Below are 25,042 nucleotides of genomic sequence, written 5' to 3'. Positions count from 1 at the left end.
TGGGTTGACACACTGACAGCAAACTGCAGATCCACTGAAAATTTACAAATACCAGAACAACGGCAGTTCCCTGCTCACCAATGAGCCCTCACACTGTCAAATGTCTACAATTCCAAAATGCACACATTGCCACAAAGATGAAAAACTAATAGAAATAGCACTGTGGTAGAAAGCTTCTCTTTATAAATTATCATCAGAACAACCAAAATGGAACATATAATTTAGTTGTAATATTACTCTCATGGCACATCTTTAACTTGATATAGTCCATCTCCACCAATTTTAACACTGGGTGTTTCAATGAGCTTTCATTACAGGCAGAGCTTACATTCAACATATTATCCTTTGCCACTACTTATACTGAGACTATGTAGAAATTTTAAGAAAGCAAAGAAAAACAGTATGAAACAAAAAATCTGCACTTAGAGGCTGCTCTTTCTTTTCCATGCAATTCACCCAAATTCATTTGCACCAAAGATTGCAGGATTTTATGTGCAAATCAGCTCATCTCCCACAATTTAACCATTGATTTAAAAGGTATTGTGCTGGTAACTAGCCCCACTTACAAAAATTGCTAAGGCTCAAGATCAAATCAATCGCCATGGTGAATCTTTGCTCGTCATTTGTGTTTGCAATCCCTGAAACAAACTCTAAATATTACGTTGGTTCTTTCTGATGCAAGGATTTTAGCTGGAGTGATTTAACAGATTTTGAATAGAACTCTTCCTTCCAATTTACAAACGAGATGGCTGTTGTACATGAAAAATGTGAACAATAGGTTCTGTGTAGTTTTTTTCAGTTACTTAAAACTAGTTTACTCACAGATGGTGACAAGGTGCTGATCCAAATGCTTATTATTTGGGATAAGCCTATTTTCAACTGTATTAATCAAATTTCCCCAGGTCAATATTCTTAAGTATAGAATCATAGAATTTTACAATATTGAAGGGAGCCATTCAGCCCGTCGTGTCTGTACTGACTCACAAAAGAACTACCCAACTCGTCCCATTCTCCAATCCTTTCACCATACCCCTCTCACTGTTTCACTTTCAAAAATATATCCCATTTATTTCTCTAGAATACACCTCCACCATTCTCTCAGGCAGTGCAGTCCAAATCCTAACAACTCTCTTAGTAAAGAAGTTTCTCCTCATCTCACTCCTAGCTCTCTTGCTCACAATTTTGAAATTGTAACCCCTAGTTACTGACATACCAATTAACGGAAATAGAATATTCTTCTTTAACCTGTCAAATTGTTCATAATTTTCAACTGCTCACCTCTTCATCTTCTTTGCTCCAAGAAGAATAAGCCCAATTTCTCCACTCTTTTCTTGCATCTAAAGTCCCTCTTCATGGTATCACTCTAATAAATCCCCTTTGCACTCTCTCCAGGACGTTAACATCCTTCCTTCAAATAAGATGCCCAGAAGGAAAGGCTGGTAGGTATAGGGAATGCTGGATGACTAAAAAAATTGAGGGTTTGGTTAAGAAAAAGAAGGAAGCATATGTAAGGTATAGACAGGATAGATCGTGTGAATCCTTAGAAGAGTATAAAGGAAATAGGAATATACTTAAGAGGGAAATCAGGAGGGCAAAAATGGGACATGAGATAGCTTTGGCAAATAGAATTAAGGAGAATCCAAAGAGTTTTTACAAATACATTAAGGGCAAAAGGGTAACTAGGGAGACATTAGGGCCCCTCAAAGGTCAGCAAGGCGGCCTTTGTGTGGAGCCGCAGAAAATGGGGGAGATACTAAATGAGTATTTTGCATCAGTATTTACTGTGGAAAACGATATGGAAGACATAGACTATGGGAAATAGATGGTAACATCTTGCAAAATGTCCATATTACAGAGGAGGAAGTGCTGGATGTCTTGAAACACAAAAAAGTGGATAAATCTCCAGGACCTGATCAGGTGTACCCTAGAACTCTGTGGGAAGCTAGAGAAGTGATTGCTGGGCTTCTTGCTGAGATATTTGTATCATTGATAGTCACAGGTGAGGTGCCAGAAGACTGGAGGTTGGCAAATGTGGTGCCACTGTTTAAGAAGGATGGTAAGGACAAGCCAGGGAACTATAGACCAGTGAGCCTGACGTCGGTGGTGGGCAAGTTGTTGGAGGAAACCCTGAGGGACAGGATGTACATGTGTGTTGAAAGGCAAAGACTGATTAGGGATAGTCAACATGGCTTTGTGCGTGGGAAATCATGTCTCACAAACTTGATTGAGTTTTTTGAGGAAGTAACAAAGAGGATTGATGAGGGCAGAGCAGTAGATGTGATCTATATGGATTTCAGTAAGGCATTCGACAAGATTCCCCTTGGGAGACTGATTAGCAGGTTAGATCACACGGAATTCAGGGAGAATTAGCCATTTGGATACAGAACTGGCTCAAAGGTAGAAGACAGAGGGTGGTGGTAGAGGGTTGTTTTTCAGACTGGAGGCCTGTGACCAGTAGAGTGTCACAAGGATCGGTGCTGGGCCCTCTAATTTTTGTCATTTACATAAATGATTTGCATGCGAGCATAAGAGGTACAGTTAGTAAGTTTGCAGATGACACCAAAATTGGAGGTGTAGTGGACATCGAAGAGGGTTACCTCAGATTACAACAGGATCTTGACCAGATGGGCCAATGGGCTGAGAAGTGGCAGATGGAGTTTAAATCAGATAAATGAGAGGTGCTGCATTTTGGGAAAGCAAATCTTAGCAGGGCTTATACACTTAATGGTGAGGGAGTGTTGCTGAACAAAGAGACCTTGTGTGCAGGTTCATAGCTCCTTGACAGTGGAGTCACAGGTAGATAGGATAGTGAAGAAGGCGTTTGGTATGCTTTCCTTTATTGGTCAGAGTATTGAGTACAAGAGTTGGAAAGTCATGTTGCGGCTGTACAGGACATTGGTTAGGCCACTGTTGGAATATTGTGTGCAATTCTGCTCTCCTTCCTATTGGAAAGATGTTGTGAAACTTGTAAGAGTTCACAAAAGATTTACAAGGATGTTGCCAGGGTTGGAGGATTTGAGCTATAGGGAGAGGCTGAACAGGCTGGGGCTGTTTTCCCTGGAGTGTCAGAGGCTGATGGGTGACCTCCTAGAGGTTTACAAAATTATGAGGAGCATGGATAGGATAAATAGACAAAGTCTTCTTCCTGAGGTCTGGGAGTCCAGAACTGGAGGGCATAGGTTTAGGGTGAGAGGGGAAAGATATAAAAGAGACCTGCAGGGCAACTTTTTCACACAGAGAGAGGTACGTGTATGGAATGAGCTGCCAGAGAAAGTGGTGGAGGATGGTACAATTGCAACATTTAAGAGGCATTTGGATGGGTATATGAATAGGAAGGGTTTGGAGGGATATGGGCCAGGTGCTGGCAGGTGGGGCTAGATTGGGTTGGGACATCTGGTCAGCATGGACGGGTTGGACCGAAGGGTCTGTTTCCATGCTGTACATCTCTGTGACTCTATGACTCTATAACTGGACACAGGACTCCAAGTGTGGTCAGACCATTGATTTGTAGAGGCCTAGCATCACTTCCTTAGCAACACATGTCAAGGGATATATTTTAAAGGAGGAACATATTTTGTCAAAATTATGTTTAAAACACTGTCCAATTGCACTGGTTTATGGCAGATTTTGTGTTGCAATATGCAAATGAGTTTGAGCAGAAACTCAAGAAAGCAGAACTGCTTAAAACGAGTGCAACTTCAAACGAAATTTGTGCCTGCATTGTTGATTGTATCAAAACTGGAATCTCTACCTTTAAGCTTTGCAAGAACTTTGAGCATAATCCTTGATCAGTTTTCCAACTTAAGACTATCAGATCCTTTAATATACATGTTCTTGATATTCCAGCAATATATGCCATGGAGGTCAACGTACAGAAAGACAAACTGACAGGAGAAACCAAGATCGTCTCCACTGCTCTTTTGAATCCTGAGGGAGTTCATCAGAGAGGGGTTGCGGTATATGATGATGGCAGCAAAGTTGTGTATGAGGTACGTTCAGGAGGTGCAGTGGTGGAGAATGGAGTGCATCACCTCACTACATCGGAAGTAGATCAGTTGATACACAGAGCGGGGAGAATAAATGTGAGCGGCAACAAATGTTTGCCAGAATCGCTGACTGTATCGGAGAGTAGTGCATCCCCTGACAATACCAGGAGCCCTGGAGATAGTGGACTTAAGAAAGATATGATCCACAAGGAAGCTAAACTGGAAATGGTCCCTAAAGCGCATCACGTGGGGAAAGCAATCCATCAGATTCCAACTGGAGAGGCCCCTAAGGCCAGTGCTGAGCATCCAGTGACGATGATCTTCATGGGCTATCAGAACGTGGAGGATGAGGAGGAAACAAACAAACTGCTGGGCTACGAGGGCGCCATCCAAGCAGAGCTGGTCCTGATCGACGAAGACGACGAGAAGTCACTGCGAGAGAAGACGGTGACGGACGTCTCTACAGTAGATGGCAACGCAGCCGAACTGGTGGCTGGCAAGTCCACAACCGAGGCTTCAGAGACACTCTCAGCAGAGGAGAATGAAGGGACGGACACTGGAACAGAGCCAGCCACAGGTACAGACAAGAAAAAGCGTTGTAAGTGCTGTACTGTCATGTGACCAGCCCTCTAGCCTTCACGGTCACGCTATCTCTTATTAACTTTAACCTCGTTTTACTAATCACACTGTCAGGATGTGAACTGGGAGGAGCTGTCTCCTCCCTCCTCCCTTACTTCGCCGTAAATTCTCCCTTTAATGTTCGACTAACTGTAGCATAACCACCATCCATTTACTGGTTTGAGTTTTACAACACAGAAGCGATGTTTTGGGCATGAGCCTTCCTGAAGAAGGGCTCATGCCCGAAACGTAGATTCTCCTGCTCCTTAGATGCTGCCTGACCTGCTGCACTTTTCCAGCAACTCATTTTCAGCTCTGATCTCCAGCATCTGCAGTCCTCACTTTCTCCAACACAGAAACAGGCCAGGCGAAAGTGAGGACTGCAGATGCTGGAGGTCAGAGTCAAGATTAGAGTGGTGCTGGAAAAGCACAACAGGTCAGGCAGCATCCGAGAAACAGGAAAATCGACATTTCGGGCAAAAGCCATTCCTGATGAAGGGCTTTTGCCCGAAACGTCGATTTTCCTGTTCCTCAGATGCTGCCTGACCTGCCGTGCTTTTCCAGCACCACTCTAATCTTGATAGAAACAGGCCATTCAGCCCAACTAGTCCATTCTGGTGTTTATGCCCCACCCAAGTTTCCTCTCTCTTACTTCATCTAATTTTATCTACCAAATGTTCTATTCCTTTCTCCCTCTGCATTTACTCAGTCTCCCTTTTTTGCCTCAAATTCCACATTCTAACCAGACTGGGTAAAAGATGCTCCACTTAATTTATTGGATTTATTTGTGACCACCTTATATTTATGACCCTTGTTTCCTTGATAAAGGAACATGACTTCAGCTACAAAGTGTGAGAATTTGGGAATTGCCAATGACAAGGACAGAAGTGCAATAGCTTGTTAACCATATTCCTGCATCTTGATAAAACGTGGATAATACTTACTTTTGCAAATATCAAGATTTAGGATTTCATTCCTTCTGTGCTCACTTTGTCAGAATCAATTCTGACCAATGTTCATTCATGCCACCCCATTCACATTTCCTGCATAATTTGAAAATTTCTTCTCCTGAAGGTCTGGTTTATTTCAATTCCTTCCTGATGAAATGTGTAGAACAAAGATGAAATGTGTAGATGCAAAAGACTTCACAGTTTCCTTTAAATGTTATATTTTCCTGAGAAATCTTTAAAGTACGCATATTGTTCTGAGCCCTTGTGTCCCCTCCCATCTCTGACATTGATGAACTCATGGGAATACAATAGAGATTGTTTCCAATTTAATGAAAGAATGGGGTGGGATAAGGGTGGAATGGGAAGGACAAGTTCCTTCCTCAAGTCATTATTATCCAGGCCTCGGCGGATGAGTGTATAGCCGAACACAACATTAAGCATTACAGATCAGAGGGTTACAAATCTCAGTAACAGGTTGTCTGATCTCCAACATCATTTATGCTGTTAGACATGCTACAGTTGGCAAAGAACAAGAATGAATCTATCCAATTACTTTCTCCTGACTCTGCTGAGAAGTACTGTGGTGCAGTAGGGTTCAGACCCTGTAGTTAATTCACGTCTCTTTGTCTGACTATAATCTGGTGATCGTGAGTCAACAGCTGAAGGGAATAAAAACAGTCAGGAGAGATAGAGAGCAGGCTGTCAATTCTATATCCTGCATCTTACACTATTACACAAAGGCACCACCCACCCCCTTCACTAAGTGTGAGTAGGTAATGCATAATGCATCAACTGTTGCACAGCAGTGTACTGACAACACTCCACTTCTCATCAATCCTTAAACTAATCCAAATATATGTGCTAGATCATTGTGGCCACTATCATGTTATAAAAACTACCTAATGTATACAAAATAATGTGACACAAATAATGAAGCATCTCTGGGCATTAATCACACCAGATATGTTTATCAGGCGTGAAGAATCCGTTCCAAAATCTCTTTTAGCAATAGACCCAGAAGTGACATATGCTGCAAATCTTATCCATTATCAAAGAAAGCCTGCAGGTAAAATCCTAGGAAAGTGAACATTTAGTTATAGGGTCCCTATGGGTAATTACTATACAATTAATATATTCATCAGCAACCTCAGAAAACTGCCACTAGCTGTCCTACATTCAACTGAAGTTTAATTCTTAAGAGCTACTAGATGGATATCTGCAGTAATATATCAGAAAGGTATTAGCGAAAACATTTTACAAGCTACATTTCTGACACACTTATCTGTAGAGTCATATATAATTCCATTGTGCAGAGACCACAAAAAGAGGGTGGGTAAGAGGAGGGTTGAAAAGTAGGTTGGAGATTCTCCTTCAATGTGCAAATGGGACTTGATCAGAGTCAGAGCAGCTGATAGGACAGAGTTTTGAGGAGGAAGACATTCAAACCTGGTGACTTGGTAATAAATTTTGAAAGAATATGTAAAATGTAGACAACATAACCACAGGGGAAGCCAGCTATCAGAATGAGGGTTTATGCACAGAGTTCTCTTCATAAAGTACACAGTGTCTGTCATGGTTAAGCTGGTCAATAAATACAAATACTTATCTCTGCCTTTGAGGTTTTTAATTGCAATGCAGTGTAAAGTGATGGGGGAGCAACCTGTACATCCGGTAATAGGAAATTGACTGCTTCCATTGAAAAGTCATTGTCATAAAATGGGGAGAGATGTAAAACAGCCCCTTCAGGCTCTGGCACAAAGTCAAAATCTACCCTTGACCTCCATCCTGCCCTCAACCATTGCTATCTCAATATCCCAGTCCATTGGGGTCTTGAGATACCAGCTATCCAACCATTCTATGCAAGCTGCTCGATCCGAAAAGTTATTTTGTGTTTTCTAAAAGGATAGTCTGAACCTTTATTTTTCCCTTTTTGGATTCCATTTAACAATTTGTGAATCAGTCTTGCTCTTGATTTTGTAAGGGTTTTATAATGATAAGAAGTGAAAAAAGTCATTTTTTTTAGAATCATAGTGCCTTTTTCCACCGACCTCAATTGTGCCAACTGGTGTGCAGTGCTTTGCAGTGTGATCCCAGGGCCCTGGATCAGTGAGAATGGACAGCAAGGCTAATGAGACTGAGATCGGATCAGCTGCCTGCAGAGGTAGAATGGTTTATAAGTCTGCTTATATAGGGCATCTTGTACAGTATGGTTGGTTCTCCCTGTGAGCCCCTCCCAGTTCACACTGTCTGGATTGCAGAAGCTTTTACTGAGCACAATTGAGGAAAAACTAACAATGAGAAGCAGCCATTGATTTTCTATGATGCCTTTTAGTGACTGTGCCTATTTTCTTTCCTTCCCCACAAGATAAAGGGTTTTGCCAAGTTTCAATTTTATTAAGGTAACCACTGTATTTGAATGTACAATTATATATTATAAAATGGTTGTCAACTAATATCTTGTTAATGAGGATGGTCTTTTCCCCATCTTCACCTCTCTAAAGGTTGTGAATTTCCTACTTTTAAACACAATTCTGATTCTACTGTATGATCATTTTTTTCTGGAACATATTTGCATAGCAACTAACATGGTTGTTTTACCTAAAGGGCGTCTTTGAAGTGACCATTTTGTACCTTGTTCTATTGCAGTTTATATATGATATTTCTACTTTTCATTTCTTTCCTTTTTTTAAGAAAGCATTATATTCCAGAGCATAACATAGTAACTCTTGCTGGTTCTAAAAGGTTTGACGCAATGTACAGTTATTGTTCTCTATGCTCTTTTCCTTTTAGTGCCAATCCCAAAGAGCTCTTTTACATACACTTAGCCTTAATACCACCAAGCATCCACTGCAGCTTTCGCAAGCATCCCATCCTGTTCAGTGATAGCAGCTTATTCCACACTCTCCCAACCCACTCAAATAATTATTCCTTTGAGCACTACCAACATTCAAACATTGGGCTTCTGATGTAAAATATCAGATGGAATTTCACGTAATTTTAAAACTTGTTTTTGTTTTTATTATCATCATTGGCAATGCTAGCCTTTATGGCCCATGGTGGTGATGAGTAGCTTGGTTGGCCATTTCAAAGTGCAGCTAACAATTAACCACATTGCCATGGTTCTAGAGGTGCAAGTAGAGCCAATGAGAGTAGTCGGTTTCTTTTCCGGAAGGACATTAAGGTACCAAATACACTTCCTGCAGTAACCCAGTAGTTTTGTGGTTACCATTACTAATATAAGCTTGGGGCTCCAAAATTATTTAATTAATCTAATGCACATTCCTCTGCAGCCACAATGGGAGTTGAACTGATGTCACAAAGATGTCTAGTCTAGTTCTTCTGGATTATTAGTGTAATCGAAGCTCCTAAATCTCTACAGTGCAGAACTGAGGAAAAACGCTGAAGGAACTCTGACTTCAACCTGCCAACTGTTAATGTGGGTATAGAACAGTTAGTTCACTCCTCAAGAACATTACTACCTAAGCAGTTTTCACAGACTCCTCACCAAAATGTGCACTGAAGGGCTTACACTACATAAAAATGTTAGGAACACCCTGCTGAGGATACAATTACCTCAATTAATTTAATCCCAACCTCTCCCAGATTAGAATTCTGTCTTTTTCAAATTGCATCTATCAAAATTTATCACCAGTCTTTGATACCTCAATAAAAGGCATGCATTTTTATTGCCTGTTTTGCAAGATCCCAAAGTGATAATAGTCATTTAAATACTTTTTAATGTGTAGTCAGTCATTCTGTGTTGGAAAGGCAGCCATTATTTTCACAGTAAGTTCCCAAAGGCAGTAATGTCTTAATGACAAGATCATCAGTTTCTGTGATGTCAACTGAAGGATGAGTATTGTTGAGCACACTACGGATAACTCCCTTGCTTGTCTTCAAATCAACCACATTTCAAAGTGTCCAGCTACAAGCTTAAACTGGGCCACCCTGTTTACCACCCTGCAAACAAAAGGTGACATCTCAATACTGCATCAGCACTGAACTAGGAGTGCCAGCCTAGGTTGCCTACTCACATCTCTGGACTAGGACGTGAATCCATGTCCTTCTGGCTTAAAGCACCAAAAGAAAATATTATCACAAGCCTGTTATTGTTGAAGAGGCAGGTATTGAGACTAACTCTAGTTATTTATGAAAACCAATGTAAAACCCAAATGATTTTTTCCTGGGTATCTCCCTCCACTTGGGCAAAGCTGAGGTCTTCTGCATTGATGTCATGTAGCAAATACCTGTACTTAACTTCTGGGGAATATCTTGTTCAAATGACCATATCATAAAGTCTATAGGCAAACTGCAAATTGCTTTATTATTTGTTGGGTGTCCACTCTTCTGTCATTCTGAAGATAGCTATTTGGACACACAATACCACAAGTAATAACACTGTTTTAGCGCCATAACAATTGAATATTAATGTAGAGTAGGTCACTCATCCCATAGTATTTGTGCTGGCTGTTTGAGAGAGCTATCCAATTAATCTCTTTCCCAGTAGCATAGCAAATATTTCTGATTTCCCTTCCTCTCACAAATCCGCTTCCAACACCTTTTCAGGTCATTCATTTCAGATGTCTACTGAACACTTTCCCTCACAAATTATAATGCAATTGAAAAATTTGAAAAAAAAATAGGCTGCTTCCAAATAGGTGCAAATCACAATCTTCCACTGGCACTCAAACCCAAAGATTGCCTACAGGACAGAACTTGTAGCCTGATTTATTTGCATGAGTAAGGGTAAATAATTATTAGAGGATATTTTTCACAAGGTTGCACAAGCAGAACTCCAAGAAGCAACTAAAGAGCATTGTGGTTTGCCTCTCAGAATCTGGACTCAAGAGAAAAAGTGAGGTTATCCTGAGGTGGAATAGGTCTGAATTCATGGGGCTTTTTTTTAGATTAGATTAGATTCCCTACAGTGTGGAAATAGGCCCTTCGGCCCAACAAGTCCACACTGACCCTCCGAAGAGTAACCCACCCAGACCTATTTCCCTCTGACTAATGTACCTCGCACTATGGGCAATTTAGCATGGCCAATCCACCTAACCTGCACATCTTTGGACTGTGGGAGGAAACCGGAGCTCCCGGAGGAAACCCACGCAGACACGGGGAGAATGTGCAAACTCCACACAGATAGTTGCCTGAGGCTGGAATCAAACCTGGGTCCTTGGTGCTGTGAGGCAGCAGTGCTACCCACTGAGCCACCGTGCCACTCTTTAAGGATAATAAGAAGTAAATCACTACCATCAATATTATGCGTGAAATGAGATTTGCATGAATGAAGGACCGAGGAGCTTGTAAGATGCAAAACCTTGATTTATTGGGTAACTTTGTATTGTTTGTAGCCATTCTATATAAAATTATTCAGATGCATAAGAAGTAGGACAATGCAGTTTTTATTGGTCAATCACTGTGTACTCATGGATAGGATAGTGATCATTGAGAGCCTGCATACCAGGAGAAACCATAAGCAAGGCACATATTAATTTGACTTAATATAACTCATTGCAAATTCCATACGTACACATGGATTACCACAAGTGATTTATTTTTGGCAGGCCATTAAATTTCAGTCATCTGCCCAATTCTTGTACTAAAAATATGGGGGATGTGTAACCTTGTTCTTTGATCCACCATCTGTAGTAGAAATATCTTTGCTGAACTGTTTGAACTGAAAGGCTTTTCCTAATGCTCCCAAGGGAACGTGCAGACCACTGAAATGGAGACAGGTGCATTCTTAAAATATCTCAGCGCTTTGACTCTTTGATTGATGGTCCCATAGAGCCTCACTAGCCATGTAACATGTGTTCCTCGACATTACCATTCTGCTGTTATGGAGTTTAAGCGACCCCAATTGATTGAAATGTAATGATGTCACTGCATCTCCAATCTGGCAACGCATTCTTGTTTAAACTTGATCAAAACAAAATTTGAAAACCATAATCCATGGGCTGGACCTTTGACCTGCAATGGGTCTGGGATGGGGGTCAGGAATTAAAAATGGCTATGCCACTCAGCAAGCTAGTTCCAGCTCTGGACCATTTCTGCAGGAGAGGGTATCCACATGCATATGACAGACACCAGTTTAGATGCTGGGTGATGGCCTCCCTGTGGGGAGGTGGGGAGCAGTCTTTCAGCCAGCCTCCAGACCCTCCTTTCCTGCTGAGGTACAGAAGCAGCCAGAGGCCATCCCAGGCTTTCCCCATGCTCCTATAACAGAGTGTTGGCCCAGTCTCTGAAACTTTTAACAGTTGGAGAGTGAGGAAGCCTCTGTATCAAAGCTCCCACTCTTTTACCTGCTGTTCTTGCAACCTGCTGTTCTTTTCAATCTATGAGGAATCTGGTTGACTTTCTGCATTTGTGAGCCATCTGCCACTCCTCCTTAATTTGATGCAAACTTGTCTCTATGCCTAACAAGGGAACATCTCTGTGTAAAATTGCAATGCCTTCTCACTACCTCCCCTCATCCCTCCCCAGGAATAAGATTAGCACTTGAAAGTAATCCAAAGATTCCTACATAACCCAGCCATGGACTAGTGCAGGTAAAATCTCACTGTATATATGAAGGATCACCCCAGAGAGGATTCTGATCTCCTGCTAAATTGTTATTCTCGGAGATTACCGGTGAAAATTATAGAGGAGCCCAGTGGCATCAGATCTGGTCTCGACCATTTTGACTCATTACATAGAGTTTTGATTTAAAATTGTGGGTGCAGTACAATTATAAATATTTCCTAATATGTTTCGAATTGGAATTGTATAAAATTATTTCCATCCAACTCTTTACCAATTTTAATGTTGATTTACAAAATGTCATTCATCAGACAATAATATTTAGAATTCAAGTTGCTTTGATATTTACATGTCTAAATTTACAATTAAAGTTAGTATATGATAAAGAGAGATGGTCCCAGGGTTTGAGTATATACCCAATTGAATATCCTCATTATTCAATACTTGACATATCTGTGACTCTCTACCAGAATATCAAAAAGTCAAATTCACACTTTTGTTTAATATGTTATCAGTTAGTTGATGGGATGGCTGGCAGAGAATAGAGAGCTTCATTTCAATGGCACATATACCAGTGCACTTACATCACAGGAACTTCTAACACTGTCCCATTCAGGTTTGCTTGGAATATTTTGCCATATTTCTCTGTTATGTTCAGTGGAATTAATGTTATTGTTAACCAACTGAAACTTGTGGTGAAATGGTTGAAAAGGTGTAAAGACAAGATGTATCAAATTCCTTACTTGTACGATTTATTTATGCAGGATGACCAAGGCAAATAGTGAATGGATGTCAATGCAAATCTATCATAATCTCCAGATACACAGCAATTCCAAACACTTTGGTATAGCTTGAGGTCATGTAAGAAGCTATAATAACACAAGCCCTATCATTTTAAGCTTGGGTTGTTCCTTCAAATTTCAGATTTTTATTTTTAACCTTATTTAAGTAACATTGTTTTATCCTATAACCACAGTCATAGAATAAATGGCATCAGTATAGAACTTCTGTTCCTACTCCATTTTCTCCTGAACTCTCCTGTTCAAGAGATTTGCCTTGATGATAATGGCCTCTTTGCATAATTTTCCTTTGCCAGGGCTTTGTCTTAACCAGCATGTACTAAAGCAGTAATAATGGGTGTGGGTCCTTCAGGGATTTAAGTGTAAAACCAAGGGGTTTGACTGGTTTGGATTTATTATGTAGAGGTGGGAGCTATAGGGGGAAGTGAATGGGTCTTGACTGGTTGGGAATTATTAAGTAGAGGTGGGAGCTAAAGGGGTAGTGGATGAGGTTAAGTATGTATAACATGATGGTAAAGTGGGAGTGGGTGGGACTAGGATTGTAGTCAATGTAGTGAAAGATGTTGTAGGCAGTGCCAACTCTGTGGCAGGCAGAGCTGAGCTGTAGTGATGGGACTAAGGCCGTACTTGTTGGAGCTAACAATCGAGTCATTGGATCTAAAGCTAAAGTTGTCGTAGGTTTCAGAATATTTCAAGTTTTGCTGTTAATTTATATCACTAAAGTACTAAACCCCCATATTTGCTCATGCCAAAATTCCAATACGTGTACAATATAAATATATATTTATCTTCTTTTTGAATTTTACAAAGACCTAATTTCACATATTAAATAAAAGTTGTTCAAAAAATATATTAATTTATATTCAACTAGCAGCAAGCATTTTCAGCTTTTCAAACTGTTGCAAACTGGGATAGAAAAATTAATCAAAAGGCTTGCATTTTTATAGCAGCTTTCACAACCTCAAGACATCCCAAAGTGCTTCAAAGCCAATAAAAGTATATTTGAAGTATCATCAACATTACAATATGGCAGCCAATTCGCACACAGCAAGTTCCCACAAACAGCAATAAATAGTTTGTTTCAGTGATTTTGGTTGAGGGATAAATATTGGCAGAGACAATGGGAAAACTCCCCTATTCATAATTAAATTACTGTCATGAGATCTTTAAATGTACCTTAAAGCACAGATGGGACCTCAATTTAGTTTTGCATCCAAAAGATAGTATCTCTGACAGTGTAGCACTCTGTCAGTCCAGCACCTGGAGTGTCATCTTAGATGATAGATTAGCTACAAACTCAGGTTGTTTGTCAATGGCACAGTGTTGAGACAGACAAACCCAGGAAGCCAGTGAGCTTCAACCAGGGAAGCAGGAGAGGTGTAAAAATGGACCAAGACAACAGTCACTAAGAGTTCCTGTTTGTTGATCACATTCGATTGACTGTAGCTGCAAAGGTCAGGTGTGTACATGTCAGGTGACCATAGGATTGAGTTCATTGTGATGGTTCGCGTGGTGGGATAGACCACCCTAACTTTCCAATGAGGCCCAAATCTGAAGAATAGCAATTTGGCCAGCTATTGTAAGGCAGCAAATGGGAGGAGAGGACAAAATTACAGGAAAGGAAGTATGCTCAGTTTCATGAGAAACAAACATGTCCTTGCCAAGCACATTACTGTCCCCTTATGGAGCAAATCAAAAGTAAGCTTCCTACCAATAAATGCATGTTATTTTAAATCACTCTGTTTGTTCAACCAATAATTAGTGTAACATTGGTTTCCTTCAACGTATGTTACATGAATCCAGTTGTGTAATTATACCAGGTTTTGAGGTCAAAAGCCAGCATGATGGGACACCATTGGCTACTACTGTAACTTTTGGAGCATAAGATCATTTGGGTCCTCAAATAGCTCCACTATTTGATCTGATCATTTCTGGTCTACCTCCACTCCACTTGTCCAAATAGTCCCCATGTCTCTTGAAACACTGAGAAAAATCTATCCATAAAGGTGTTCAATCTTAACCATAAATTAAGATTTGGCGGCACGGTGGCACAGTTGTGGGCAGCACGGTAGCACAGTGGTTAGCACTGCTGCTTCACAGCGCCAGAGACCCGGGTTCAATTCCCGCCTCAGGTGACTGACTGTGTGGAGTTTACACATTATGCCCGTGTCTGCGTTGGTTTCCTCCCACAGCCCAAAAATGTGCAGGTTAGGTGAATTGGCCATGCTAAATTGCCCGTAGTTTTTAGGCAAAGGGGTAAATGTAGGGGAATGGGTGTGGGTGGGTTGCACTTCGGCGGGTTGGTGTGGACTTGTTGGGCCGAAGGGCCTGTTTCCACACTGTAAGTAATCTAATCTAATCTAAATGTGTTCAATAATAGACTGTGCATAATCCTCTGGGGTGGAGAGTTCTGAAGGTTCACAACCCTCTGAGTCAAGAAGTGACTCCTCATATCAGTCCCTAATGACAAACATTTCATGCTGAAGCTGTGTTTTAGATTTCCCAGGCGAAAGTGAGGTGCTGGAGATTAGAGTCGAGAGTGTGGTGCTGGAAAAGCACAGCAGGGCTTTTGCCCAAAACGTTGATTTTTTAGATTTCCCAGCCAGGCAAGCAACCTCATAATGTCTAACCTGTCTATTATATTTGGATCACAGATCTTAAGATGGCAGCATTACCATTGTCATCCTCCAGGAATTTAAGGAGAAACTTGTCATCCCTTTTGGCCATTTTATGCGCCATGCTCCTCTAGTGAAATTCAACCTTGTGCAATAAGGAAATAGTGCTGGAAGAAACGTTTCACCTTATTTTTCCAGCCAAACACTGTAGGGGCAGCACTCAGTACCTGACAATGAAAAGGATGCAACTTATTGATTCGCCTTTTAGGTTTCTAAAATTCCACATAAACAGGTTAACAATGACAGGGTGCTAATTGTCTTTAGGCGAAAGTGAGGACCGCAGATGCTGGAGATTAGAGTCGAAAATGTGGTGCTGGAAAAGCACAGCAGGTCAGGCAGCATCAGAGGAGCAGGAGAATTGATGTTTCGGGCAAAAGCCCTTCATCAGGAAAAGGTGCCCAAAACGTCGATTTTCCTGCTCCTTGGATGCTGCCTGACCTGCTGTGCTTTTCCAGCACCACTCTCTCGGCTAGTAATTGCCTTTATCTGCCTCTTCACATGTCATCTAACTTACCATACAAGAAACCTCTCTAGTTAACAATGCTAAATGACAGAAATGACATTCTGTTTAAATTGTTACCTGTGTCTTATTCTCAAAATAATTCCTGCTGCCATTCCCCCTCAGAAGTGGATAATGTTGCATTGATCTGTGTTTAAATAGTATTCAAATGTACACCTTTTCAGTTGTTTGTCTGTGAATGTATTTATGAGCATTAGCTCCCTAAAAAACTTTAAAAAGTAAACTATGGGGTAAATGATTTTAGAGTCATACAGCACAGAAACACTCCCTTCAGCCCAACTCATCCATGCCAACCAGGTTTTCGAAACATGAACTAGACTTAAAAGCTGATGGCCAAAACATTGAGGAGTAAGGCTGCTTCGGGAAGAAGGCAAACACAGTGGTTTCATTAACAAGTGCTACACCCAAACAAATGTAAAAGAGCTCAGTGATTGGGAATAGATTGCTAACACTGGTAAGGACTTGCTGCATTTTCTGCTGTACTCTGTAACCTGAAGTGTACTTGTACTGTTCTGTTCTGTTCTAAGAAACTGCCACTGGCCAAGCTGTAACCTGAGCTGCTCTTCTGTACAGAATTAATATGAATAAACTGGCTCTCCACAATGTCGACACAAGACAGTCTCTGCTACTTTTCTTTCTAACTTTCACTTTTTCAAACACTCCAGACTCCAAAGAAAAAGAGGGGCACATCACTCTGATATCACAGCTGTCACTAAAAAGGTTACTAACCTCCTTAACTTCCACTCTGCACTAGCATCTGTCACTATTATCACTGTAACAGCCTTAAGTATGAGCTTGTTTTATTTTTCTTTTTTGGATGTTGGCTTATATGGATTTTTTTCAGGGAAAAACTGAGTGAAGGTCATTTACCAGAAGCATTACAGTGACTTTTTTACAACTTTAGGCTGCCGAAAAGCACTTTACACCCAAATGAAGCATCATAAATATTGAAATGCGGAAAACATAGCACAGAATTTGCACAGTTAGGTCATAGAGTGAGCAATGTGATAATAACCAGGTAATATGTGTCACAATGTTGGTTGGTCAAGGACATTATGAAGGTATCTATTGCTCTCTTTTCAATCATGGAGGGAACCGTCACCACTGAAAGGTGACACCTTTGACAGTATGGCCATGAGACAGACCTCTGATAGGTCAACCCAGCTAGAGTCAAAGAGTCAGTACAGCACAGGAGGAGTCCATCGAGTCGCATTGTCTCTCTAAGGGAGCGATCCAGTTATCCATCCCTATGTTCCGCTCAGGTGCTTTAGGGATTATGCACTCACATCTTTGGACTGGGAATCAGATAGAACACAGTGCGCTGTCACAAAAAGAGTCCACTAAAAAGTACAGTCAGGAGATTCGCCTTACCTTACATTGCTATGGTGTTGGATCCAGGTTCATCATTTTGACTGTCACTCCCATTGAACAGCCGGGTGAGAGGGTCAGGCCCTCAGCAGTTCCTCAGAGTGGAGCACAATAGGACTGAAAAGCTGAGGGGAAGGGTGAAAGGAAGGGTTGTTAATAGTAAATAGGCAGAAGGCAAACATCTATTGAAGTAATTCAATACGCTTCCAAATTTCAGAAGAATCTGGCAAAATGAGTATTTACAACTCATGGGGACGAGAAAAGAAGGAAATACTAATCAAAATTATAAACCATTTATAGCACAAACAGCCATTCAGTTCCATTGGTCCCTGCTAGTATTTAGGTTCCACACCAGCTTACTCCACCCCTCTTCATCTCAACCTGTCAGCAAGATTAAAAATTGAAGGAATAGGGTAAATTTTGTTAAATTCAAAGGTTTGAAACTGATTCATGACTGATGAAGAACCGCAAGGGTAGAGACTGTGATTGATTGGCTGTAGATTTATTAAGCAGAACAAGTTAAACTAGACAATGTGTAACATATGGAGCAGTGTATAGACGAGTCTTCTGCCACTCCAGTCCTTGCCTCCCAGATAAATGTAGCTCCGTCTCTTCAAATGTTCCGTCGATTCATGATTACCTTTGACATCTGTGGGTGTGTAGATATGTCTCGAAGCATTTTACCTTTTATCCTCTTTTCTGGTGGTCCACCGAGTTCAGGCATGTCCCAATCTCTCTTATATGTCTAAGTTATCTGATCTATAATCTGTTTACATTTTAGTCCACAGGCCTTCACAGGTTTTCCTGTTCATCTCAACAGTTCTTTCAAAAGATTCCCAAAGTCATAAGTCTGCATAATATTGCAAAGCGTCTTCTAGTACAACAATTCTAAACATTTTACAAGATAATTAACCGTATTTTATTTTATAAGCAACAATACATTTGTTACATCTTTGATGAGCTTCTCAGCATAATGGCTTGTTCTTTAAACTTCAACACATCATAAGCCACAAAACTATGCAATTGCTACCAGCATAAGAGACAGAAAACCTTGATCGAAATCCTCCACATTGAACTGTCTCCATGGGAATTCTCCAGGAAATTTTAATTTGCAGTAGATAATTCCCTCGCTCCCTGACCCCTGGCCCCTGGACTCTGCCATGGAACAAACTGACCCCTACCATCTGACTCCCCTGCACCAATTATCTGACAGTCTCTGACCCACCAAACCCTCCCTCCACCCAACTTGACTAGTCCCTGATTTGGGGAGAAAGTGAGGTCTGCAGATGCTGGAGATCAGAGCTGAAAATGTGTTGCTGGAACAGCGCAGCAGGTCAGGCAGCATCCAGGGAACAGGAGAATCGACGTTTCGGGCAAAAGCCCTTCTTCAGGAAAGGGATTCCTGAAGAAGGGCTTTTGCCCGAAATGTCGATTCTCCTGTTCCCTGGATGCTGCCTGACCTGCTGCGCTGTTCCAGCAACACATTTTCAGCTAGTCCCTGATTTGTCAACCTCTCCTGATAACCCACTACCCAGTCACCCACCTCTGTGGTTTTTCTTTTCTATGGGATGCGGGTGTTATTTGGTGAGTGTTGCCCATTCCTAACTTTCCTTGAACTGAACAGTTTTCTAGGCCATTTCCGAGGTCAGTTAAGAGTTAACTACATTGGTGTGTGTCTTGAGTCACATGTAGACCAGACCAGATAAAGATGGCAGATTTCCTTGTGGGCGGCACGGTGGCACAGTGGTTAGCACTGCTGCCTCACAGCGCCAGAGACCCGGGTTCAATTCCTGACTCAGGCGACTGACTGTGTGGAGTTTGCACATTCTCCCCGTGTCTGCGTGGGTTTCCTCCGGGTGCTCCGGTTTCCTCCCACAGTCCAAAAGATGTGCAGGTCAGGTGAATTGGCCATGCTAAATTGCCCGTAGTGTTAGGTAAGAAAGGGTAAATGTAGGGGTATGGGTGGGTTGCGCTTCGGCGGGTCAGTGTGGACTTGTTGGGCCGAAGGGCCTGTTTCCATACTGTAAGTAATCTAATCTAAAGGATATTAGTGAACCAAATGAGTTTTTAAAATTAATGATGGTTTCATGGTGCACGGTTGTTGAGACTAGCTATCAATTCCACATTCTCCTATTTGAATTTTAAATTCCTCCAGATGCTGTAGTTGGACTGACCCCATGTACCAAGAGCGTTACGCTCAGACTTTGCATCACTAATCTCCTGACATTCTCACTGCCTGCTCTAAACGCACCCACCAATATCCCACCCAGCTGCCAACTTAGCCATTTACCATTCAGCCTATGTACCATTCTACCCACCACCTCAGCCCAAACGCCAATCTACTCACTGGACCTGACCCACCTTGTCCACTTATACACTTACCTTCCACAAACATTTACTACCACACTGAAGAGCTGTTTAAATGTCCCAGAGCTTCTCAATGTGCTGACGATTGAACATACCAAAATATGGAGACTAATTAATACCCTAGAAAGGAATGCTGGCTTGACTTCCCCAAAGATCTAATGCTAGAGAGATGCAATCCCATTTCAGATACGCTTTATATCAGGATGGAGAACATAGGAGACGGAGCAACAATCCATCGCTGTTTGTCTCACCCGCAAGATTAAGGTCCATGTTTTAGTTGTCAAAATACGCTTGTATCTTTTTTATCACAGCTTACTCAACCATGTTATTTCACAACCACACGTGGTTTAACCAGATTATTTAACAACCACATTTTAACGGTTTCTGCACAAGATTAACTGTCAAATTTTGCAATTTCACATTGGACTAAAAAAAAGCAACTATAAAAAGACAAAGTTAAAAATTACATAACACCAGGCTTTCGGAGCGCTGTTCCTTCATCCTGATGAAAGAGCATCGCTCCGAAAGCTAGTGCTTCCAAATAAAACCTGTTAGACTATCACCTGGTGTTGTGTGATTTTTAACTTCATACACCCCAGTCCAACACCAGCAACTCCAAATCATAAAAAGACAATTTATTTAAACGATTAAATTGTGTACTTCAGTCTTATGATCAGGAGCAAAGACTTGATCGAATTTAAACAGAACTTTAAATTGAGGTACAAGGTAGCATGACCGGACTAATACCTATAATTCAGAGGCAAGTTCAAATCCCACCAAGGCAACTGGGCAATTTAAATTCACCAAACCAATCAAATTCAGTTTATTGAATACAAGTCTGGTATCCATAGTGATGACCATAAAATGGGCTTGTTGTAAAAATCCATCCTGTCCTTTAGGGAAGGAAATTCGCATAAGGTTATACAGCTTGGAAAGAGACTCTTCGGTCCAACTCATCCATGCCAATCAAGTTTCCCAAACTAAACTAGTCCCACTTGCCTGTGTTTAGCCCATTTCCCTCTGAATCTTTCCTGTTGATGTACCTGCCCAATTGTCTTTTAAAACTATCACTGTACCTGAATCTACCACTTCCTCTGGCAGTTCACTCCACATGCAAACCACCCTCTGTGTGAAAAAGCTGTTCAGGTCCCTTGTAAAACTCTCTCGTCTCACCTTAAAAATAGGCCCCCTCGTCTTGAACTCCCCCACCCCCGGGAAAAATACCTTTGCTATTCACCTTATCTATAGAGACAAAAAACTGCAGATGCTGAAATCCAAAGTAGACAGGCAAGAGGCTGGAAGAACACAGCAAGCCAGGCAGCATCAGGAGGTGGAGAAGTCAATGTTTCAAGTATAACCCTCCTTCAAGACTGGGAAGAAGGGTTATACCTGAAACATTGGCTTCTCCACCTCCTGACGCTGCCTGGCTTACTGTGTTCTTCCAGTGTCCTGCTTATTCACCTTATCTATGCCACTCATGATTTTATAAAGCTCAATAAGGTCACCCCTCAACCTCTTACACTCCAGTGAGAAAAGTCCTAGCCTATCCAGCATCTCCTTATAACTCAAACGCTCCAGTCCCAGCAGCATCCTGGTAAATCATGTCTGCATCCTCTCCAACTTAATGATATCCTTCTGATAGCAGGGCGATCAGACTTTACGTAATACTCCTAAAATGGCCTCAACAACGTCCTGTACAACCTCAACCATCTTTTCCAGGTCTGACCTAAGTGTGATACCAGACCAACAGCAACATGTTTGACTCTTAGCTACCTTTAGACATTAGCCACTCAGTTGTATGAAAGAAGGCATTTCCACTCCCCAAACCCCCCCCCAACCCCCTACACCACCTTCTCAAGGGCAGTTTTGGATGAGCACCCAATGCCAGTAATACCAGCAATGCCTGCATCCTGTGAATGGAAATTGAAGAATTGAGATACCAAGGAAAATGGGTAATTGGGACTAGGTGCATAACAGCATTAAGGAGTTAGAGCTTTCAAATGAGTGGAGTTTCCAGAGGTGGAAGATGGGTGGTTGAGCTCTGAACTATTTGAAATGTCGAGTCTGGAGATGATAAAAGCTTTTTTTTTAACAATGCTGATGAACTGACGCAGAGGCAGAGAGTAACAATCTTACAAAGGTAGAATTAGCAGAATTGATACTAAAGAGGATCTGTGGTTGGAGGCTCAGTTTGGTTCTGGGCCAAATGGAACGATGAGGTTGCAAACAGCCAGGTTCAGCCTGAGATAGTGGGCAGACAGAGAGATGGATTGGATTAGATAGATACAGAGTTTAAAGCAGGAGAACCAGATACTGCCTACCCAAAGTTGAACTGCAAGAAATTGCAGCTCATTTGATACCAATCATTGAAGTAAAGAAACACTCTATTAGCAACACCAAATTTAACAGTATTATTTAGATTTCTTTGGAATTTTCGCAGCATGAGTGAAGAGACATCAGAGTTAACGTTTTAGATCTGGTGACCTTCCTCAGAACCAATGGTAGCTAGAAAAATATCAGTTTTATGCAGAAGATAGGGTGGGGGGAGGGGATAAGGAGTAAACGATAGTCAGGGATAGAGCCTAAAGAAACCGAAGGGCAATTAGACAGACAAAGAAGTGGATGATGACCAGGCTGGGAAGGTGAATAGCTGTTAATGGAGATTGTTAGTGGCTAACAATGGGTAGTGTGTAATAGCAGACTATGTGATAACAAGGCCTGGTGTATGGGAGTGAGGGCTGGGACATAGGAGAGTTCAAGCCCTTAAGTTATTGAACTTAATATTGAGTCCAGAAAGCTACAGGGACCCCTAGCAGAAAATGAGGTGTTATCCTTCCAGCTTATGCTCAGCGTCTCTGTCACAGTGCAACAAGCCTGAGACAGAGATGTTGGCCACGCAACAGGACGTGTTAAGGTGACAAGCAAGAGGAAGCTCAGGGTCTTTTTTGTCGGCAGAATGCAGGTGTTCTATGAAGTAGTCACCCAGTCTGCGCTTCATTTTTCCAATGTAGCGGAGGCTATATTGTGAGCAGTGAATACAGTAGACCAAGTTAAAAAGCACACCAACACCAGGTTATCATCCACAGGTTTATTTGCAAGTGCAAGCTTTCGGGGCACTGCTCCTTTGTCAGGTAACCAGTAGGACAGGATCATAGGACACAGAACTTATAGTAAAAGATCAAATTGTCATACAACTGATAAGAAGTATTGAACAAATCTAGATCGCTGTTAAGTCTTTAATTATACAGAATGGGGATGCAGGTTTCAAATGATTAAAATGTAAATCCCAGAACTTCTTTCAAGTCACAGTCCCAAGATAACTTCAGCTTTCATTAAAAAAAGTGACATCTCAGCTCAGAAAATTCATTAAGGGTGTGAGGTTAGAGTCTGTCTGCATCTCAATCTTGAGTCAAACTGATTCTATTTCCAAAGTAGGAATTTATAAAATGTCATGTGGAGTGATTGCCTACAGGTAGTGTGCTTTTTCAACAAAATAGAGTGTATCTACAAAATCACCTTATGTGTGTGTGAGCGCGCGCATATGTGAAGGAGGGAGAAAAAGAGTGTGTGTATGCGAGGGTGTGTGTGCATGCTTGATAGAGTGTGTACAAGAGTGTGATGGAGTATATACCCATGAGAGGGTGTGTGCATGAGTATGAGTGTTTGTATGTCTGAGAGAGAGTTTATGAGGAAGGCTTTGTGTGAGTCTGAGTGTAATCGTGTATGTGTGTATAAGTGCTTGTGGGTGAGTGTGTGTGTGAGGTGATAGTGATGGGAGATTTAAATTTTTCCAAGATTGACTGGGATTCACTTACTGTTAGAGGCTTAGATGGAGCAGAATTTGTAAGAAGTATCCAGGAGGGTTTTATAGATCAGTATATAAATAGTCCAACTTGGCAAGGGGCCATACTGGACCTGGTGTTGGAGAATGAGCCCGGCCAGATGGTTGAAGTTTCAATAGGGCTACTTCGGGAATTGTGATCACAACTCCGTAAGTTTTAGAATACACATGGACAAAGACGAGAGTGGTCCTAAAGGAAGATTGCTAAATTGGGGGAAGGCCAACTATAGCAAAATTTGGCAGGAGCTGGGGATTGTGGATTGGGAGCAGCTTTTTGAGGGTAAATCATATTTGATGTGTGGGAGGCTTTTAAAGGGAGGTTGATTAGAGTGCAGGACAGGTGTGTCCCTGCAAAAATGAGGGATAGAAATGGGAAGTTTAGGGAACCATGGATGACAGGTAAAACTGTGAAACTAGAAAGAGGAAAAAGAAAGCATACTTAAGCTCGATGCTTTGGAAGAATATCGGGAAAGTAGGACCAATCTAAAATGAGGAATTAAGAGAGCTAAAAGGGGTCATGAAATATCTTTAGCTAACAGGGTTAAAGAAAATCCCAAAGCCTTTTATTCATATATAAGGAGCAAGAGAGTAACAAGAAAAAGGGTTGGGCCACTCAAGGATAAAGGAGGGAAGTTATGCGTGGAGTCAGAGACAGGGGGAGAAATTCTTAATGAGTACTTTGCGACAGTATTCACTGAGGGACATGACGGAGGTTGAGGTTGGGGATAGATGTTTGCTTACTCTAGGTAAAGTCAGCATAAGGAGGAAAGAAGTGTTGGGTATTCAAAAAGGCATTAAGGTGTACAAGTCCCAAGGTCCAGATGCGATCTACCCCAGGTTACTGAGGGAAGCGAGAGAGGAAATAGCTAGGGCCTTAACAGATATCTTTGCAGCATCCTTGAACATGGGCAAGGTCCCAGAGGACTGGAGAATTGCTAATGTTGTCCCCTTGTTTAAGAAGGGTAGCAAGAATAATCCAGGTAATTATAGACCAGTGAACCTGACATCAGTGGTAGGGAAGCCGCTGGAGAAGATATTGAGGGATAGGATCTATTTACATTTGGAAGAAAATGGGCTGATCAGTGATACGCAGCATGGTTTTGTGCAGAGAAGCTCATGTCTTACCAACTTAATAGAATTCTTTGAGGAAGTGACAAAGTCGATTGATGAGGGAAGGGCTATAGATGTCATATAACATGGACTTCAATGAGGTGTTTGATAAGGTTGCCCATGGTAGTCTAATGGAGAAAGTGAAGTTGCATGGGGTCCAGGATGTACCAGCTAGATGGATAGAAAACTGGCTGGGCAACAGGAAACAGAGAGTAGTAGTGGAAGGGAGTTTCTCAAAATAGAGAACTGTGACAGTGGTGTTCCACAGGGATCTGTGATGGGACC

General features: G+C 41.6%; 1 protein-coding gene and 1 long non-coding RNA gene across 6 annotated transcripts in view; one reads left to right on the top strand and one right to left on the bottom strand.

Annotated features, from left to right (window-relative positions):
* The window catches only part of LOC122562673 (PALM2-AKAP2 fusion protein), a 378,231-nt gene that overhangs the window by 143,662 nt on the left and 209,527 nt on the right, over nt 1–25,042 (top strand). For 3 of the 5 annotated variants that reach the window (XM_087996165.1, XM_087996182.1, XM_087996173.1), the window contains one exon: nt 3,847–4,584. The exons of 1 other annotated variant lie outside the window; for it this stretch is intronic. In XM_087996165.1, coding sequence (XP_087852291.1) covers nt 3,847–4,584 — 738 coding nt within the window. The remainder of the gene's footprint in view (nt 1–3,846; nt 4,585–25,042) is intronic. One more of the 5 variants, XM_087996166.1, reaches the window with a different exon arrangement.
* The window catches only part of LOC148151860 (uncharacterized), a 148,395-nt gene that overhangs the window by 80,581 nt on the left and 42,772 nt on the right, over nt 1–25,042 (bottom strand). The window contains exon 2 of the long non-coding RNA XR_015760094.1: nt 17,443–17,564. This is a non-coding gene — a long non-coding RNA (uncharacterized LOC148151860). The remainder of the gene's footprint in view (nt 1–17,442; nt 17,565–25,042) is intronic.

This window comes from Chiloscyllium plagiosum, unplaced genomic scaffold (genome assembly GCF_037043375.1).
Source record: "Chiloscyllium plagiosum isolate Xiang-an unplaced genomic scaffold, Cpla_swu_hap1 HiC_scaffold_2, whole genome shotgun sequence".
Lineage (NCBI taxonomy): Eukaryota > Metazoa > Chordata > Chondrichthyes > Orectolobiformes > Hemiscylliidae > Chiloscyllium > Chiloscyllium plagiosum.
This window is presented reverse-complemented; position numbering and strand designations above follow the sequence as displayed.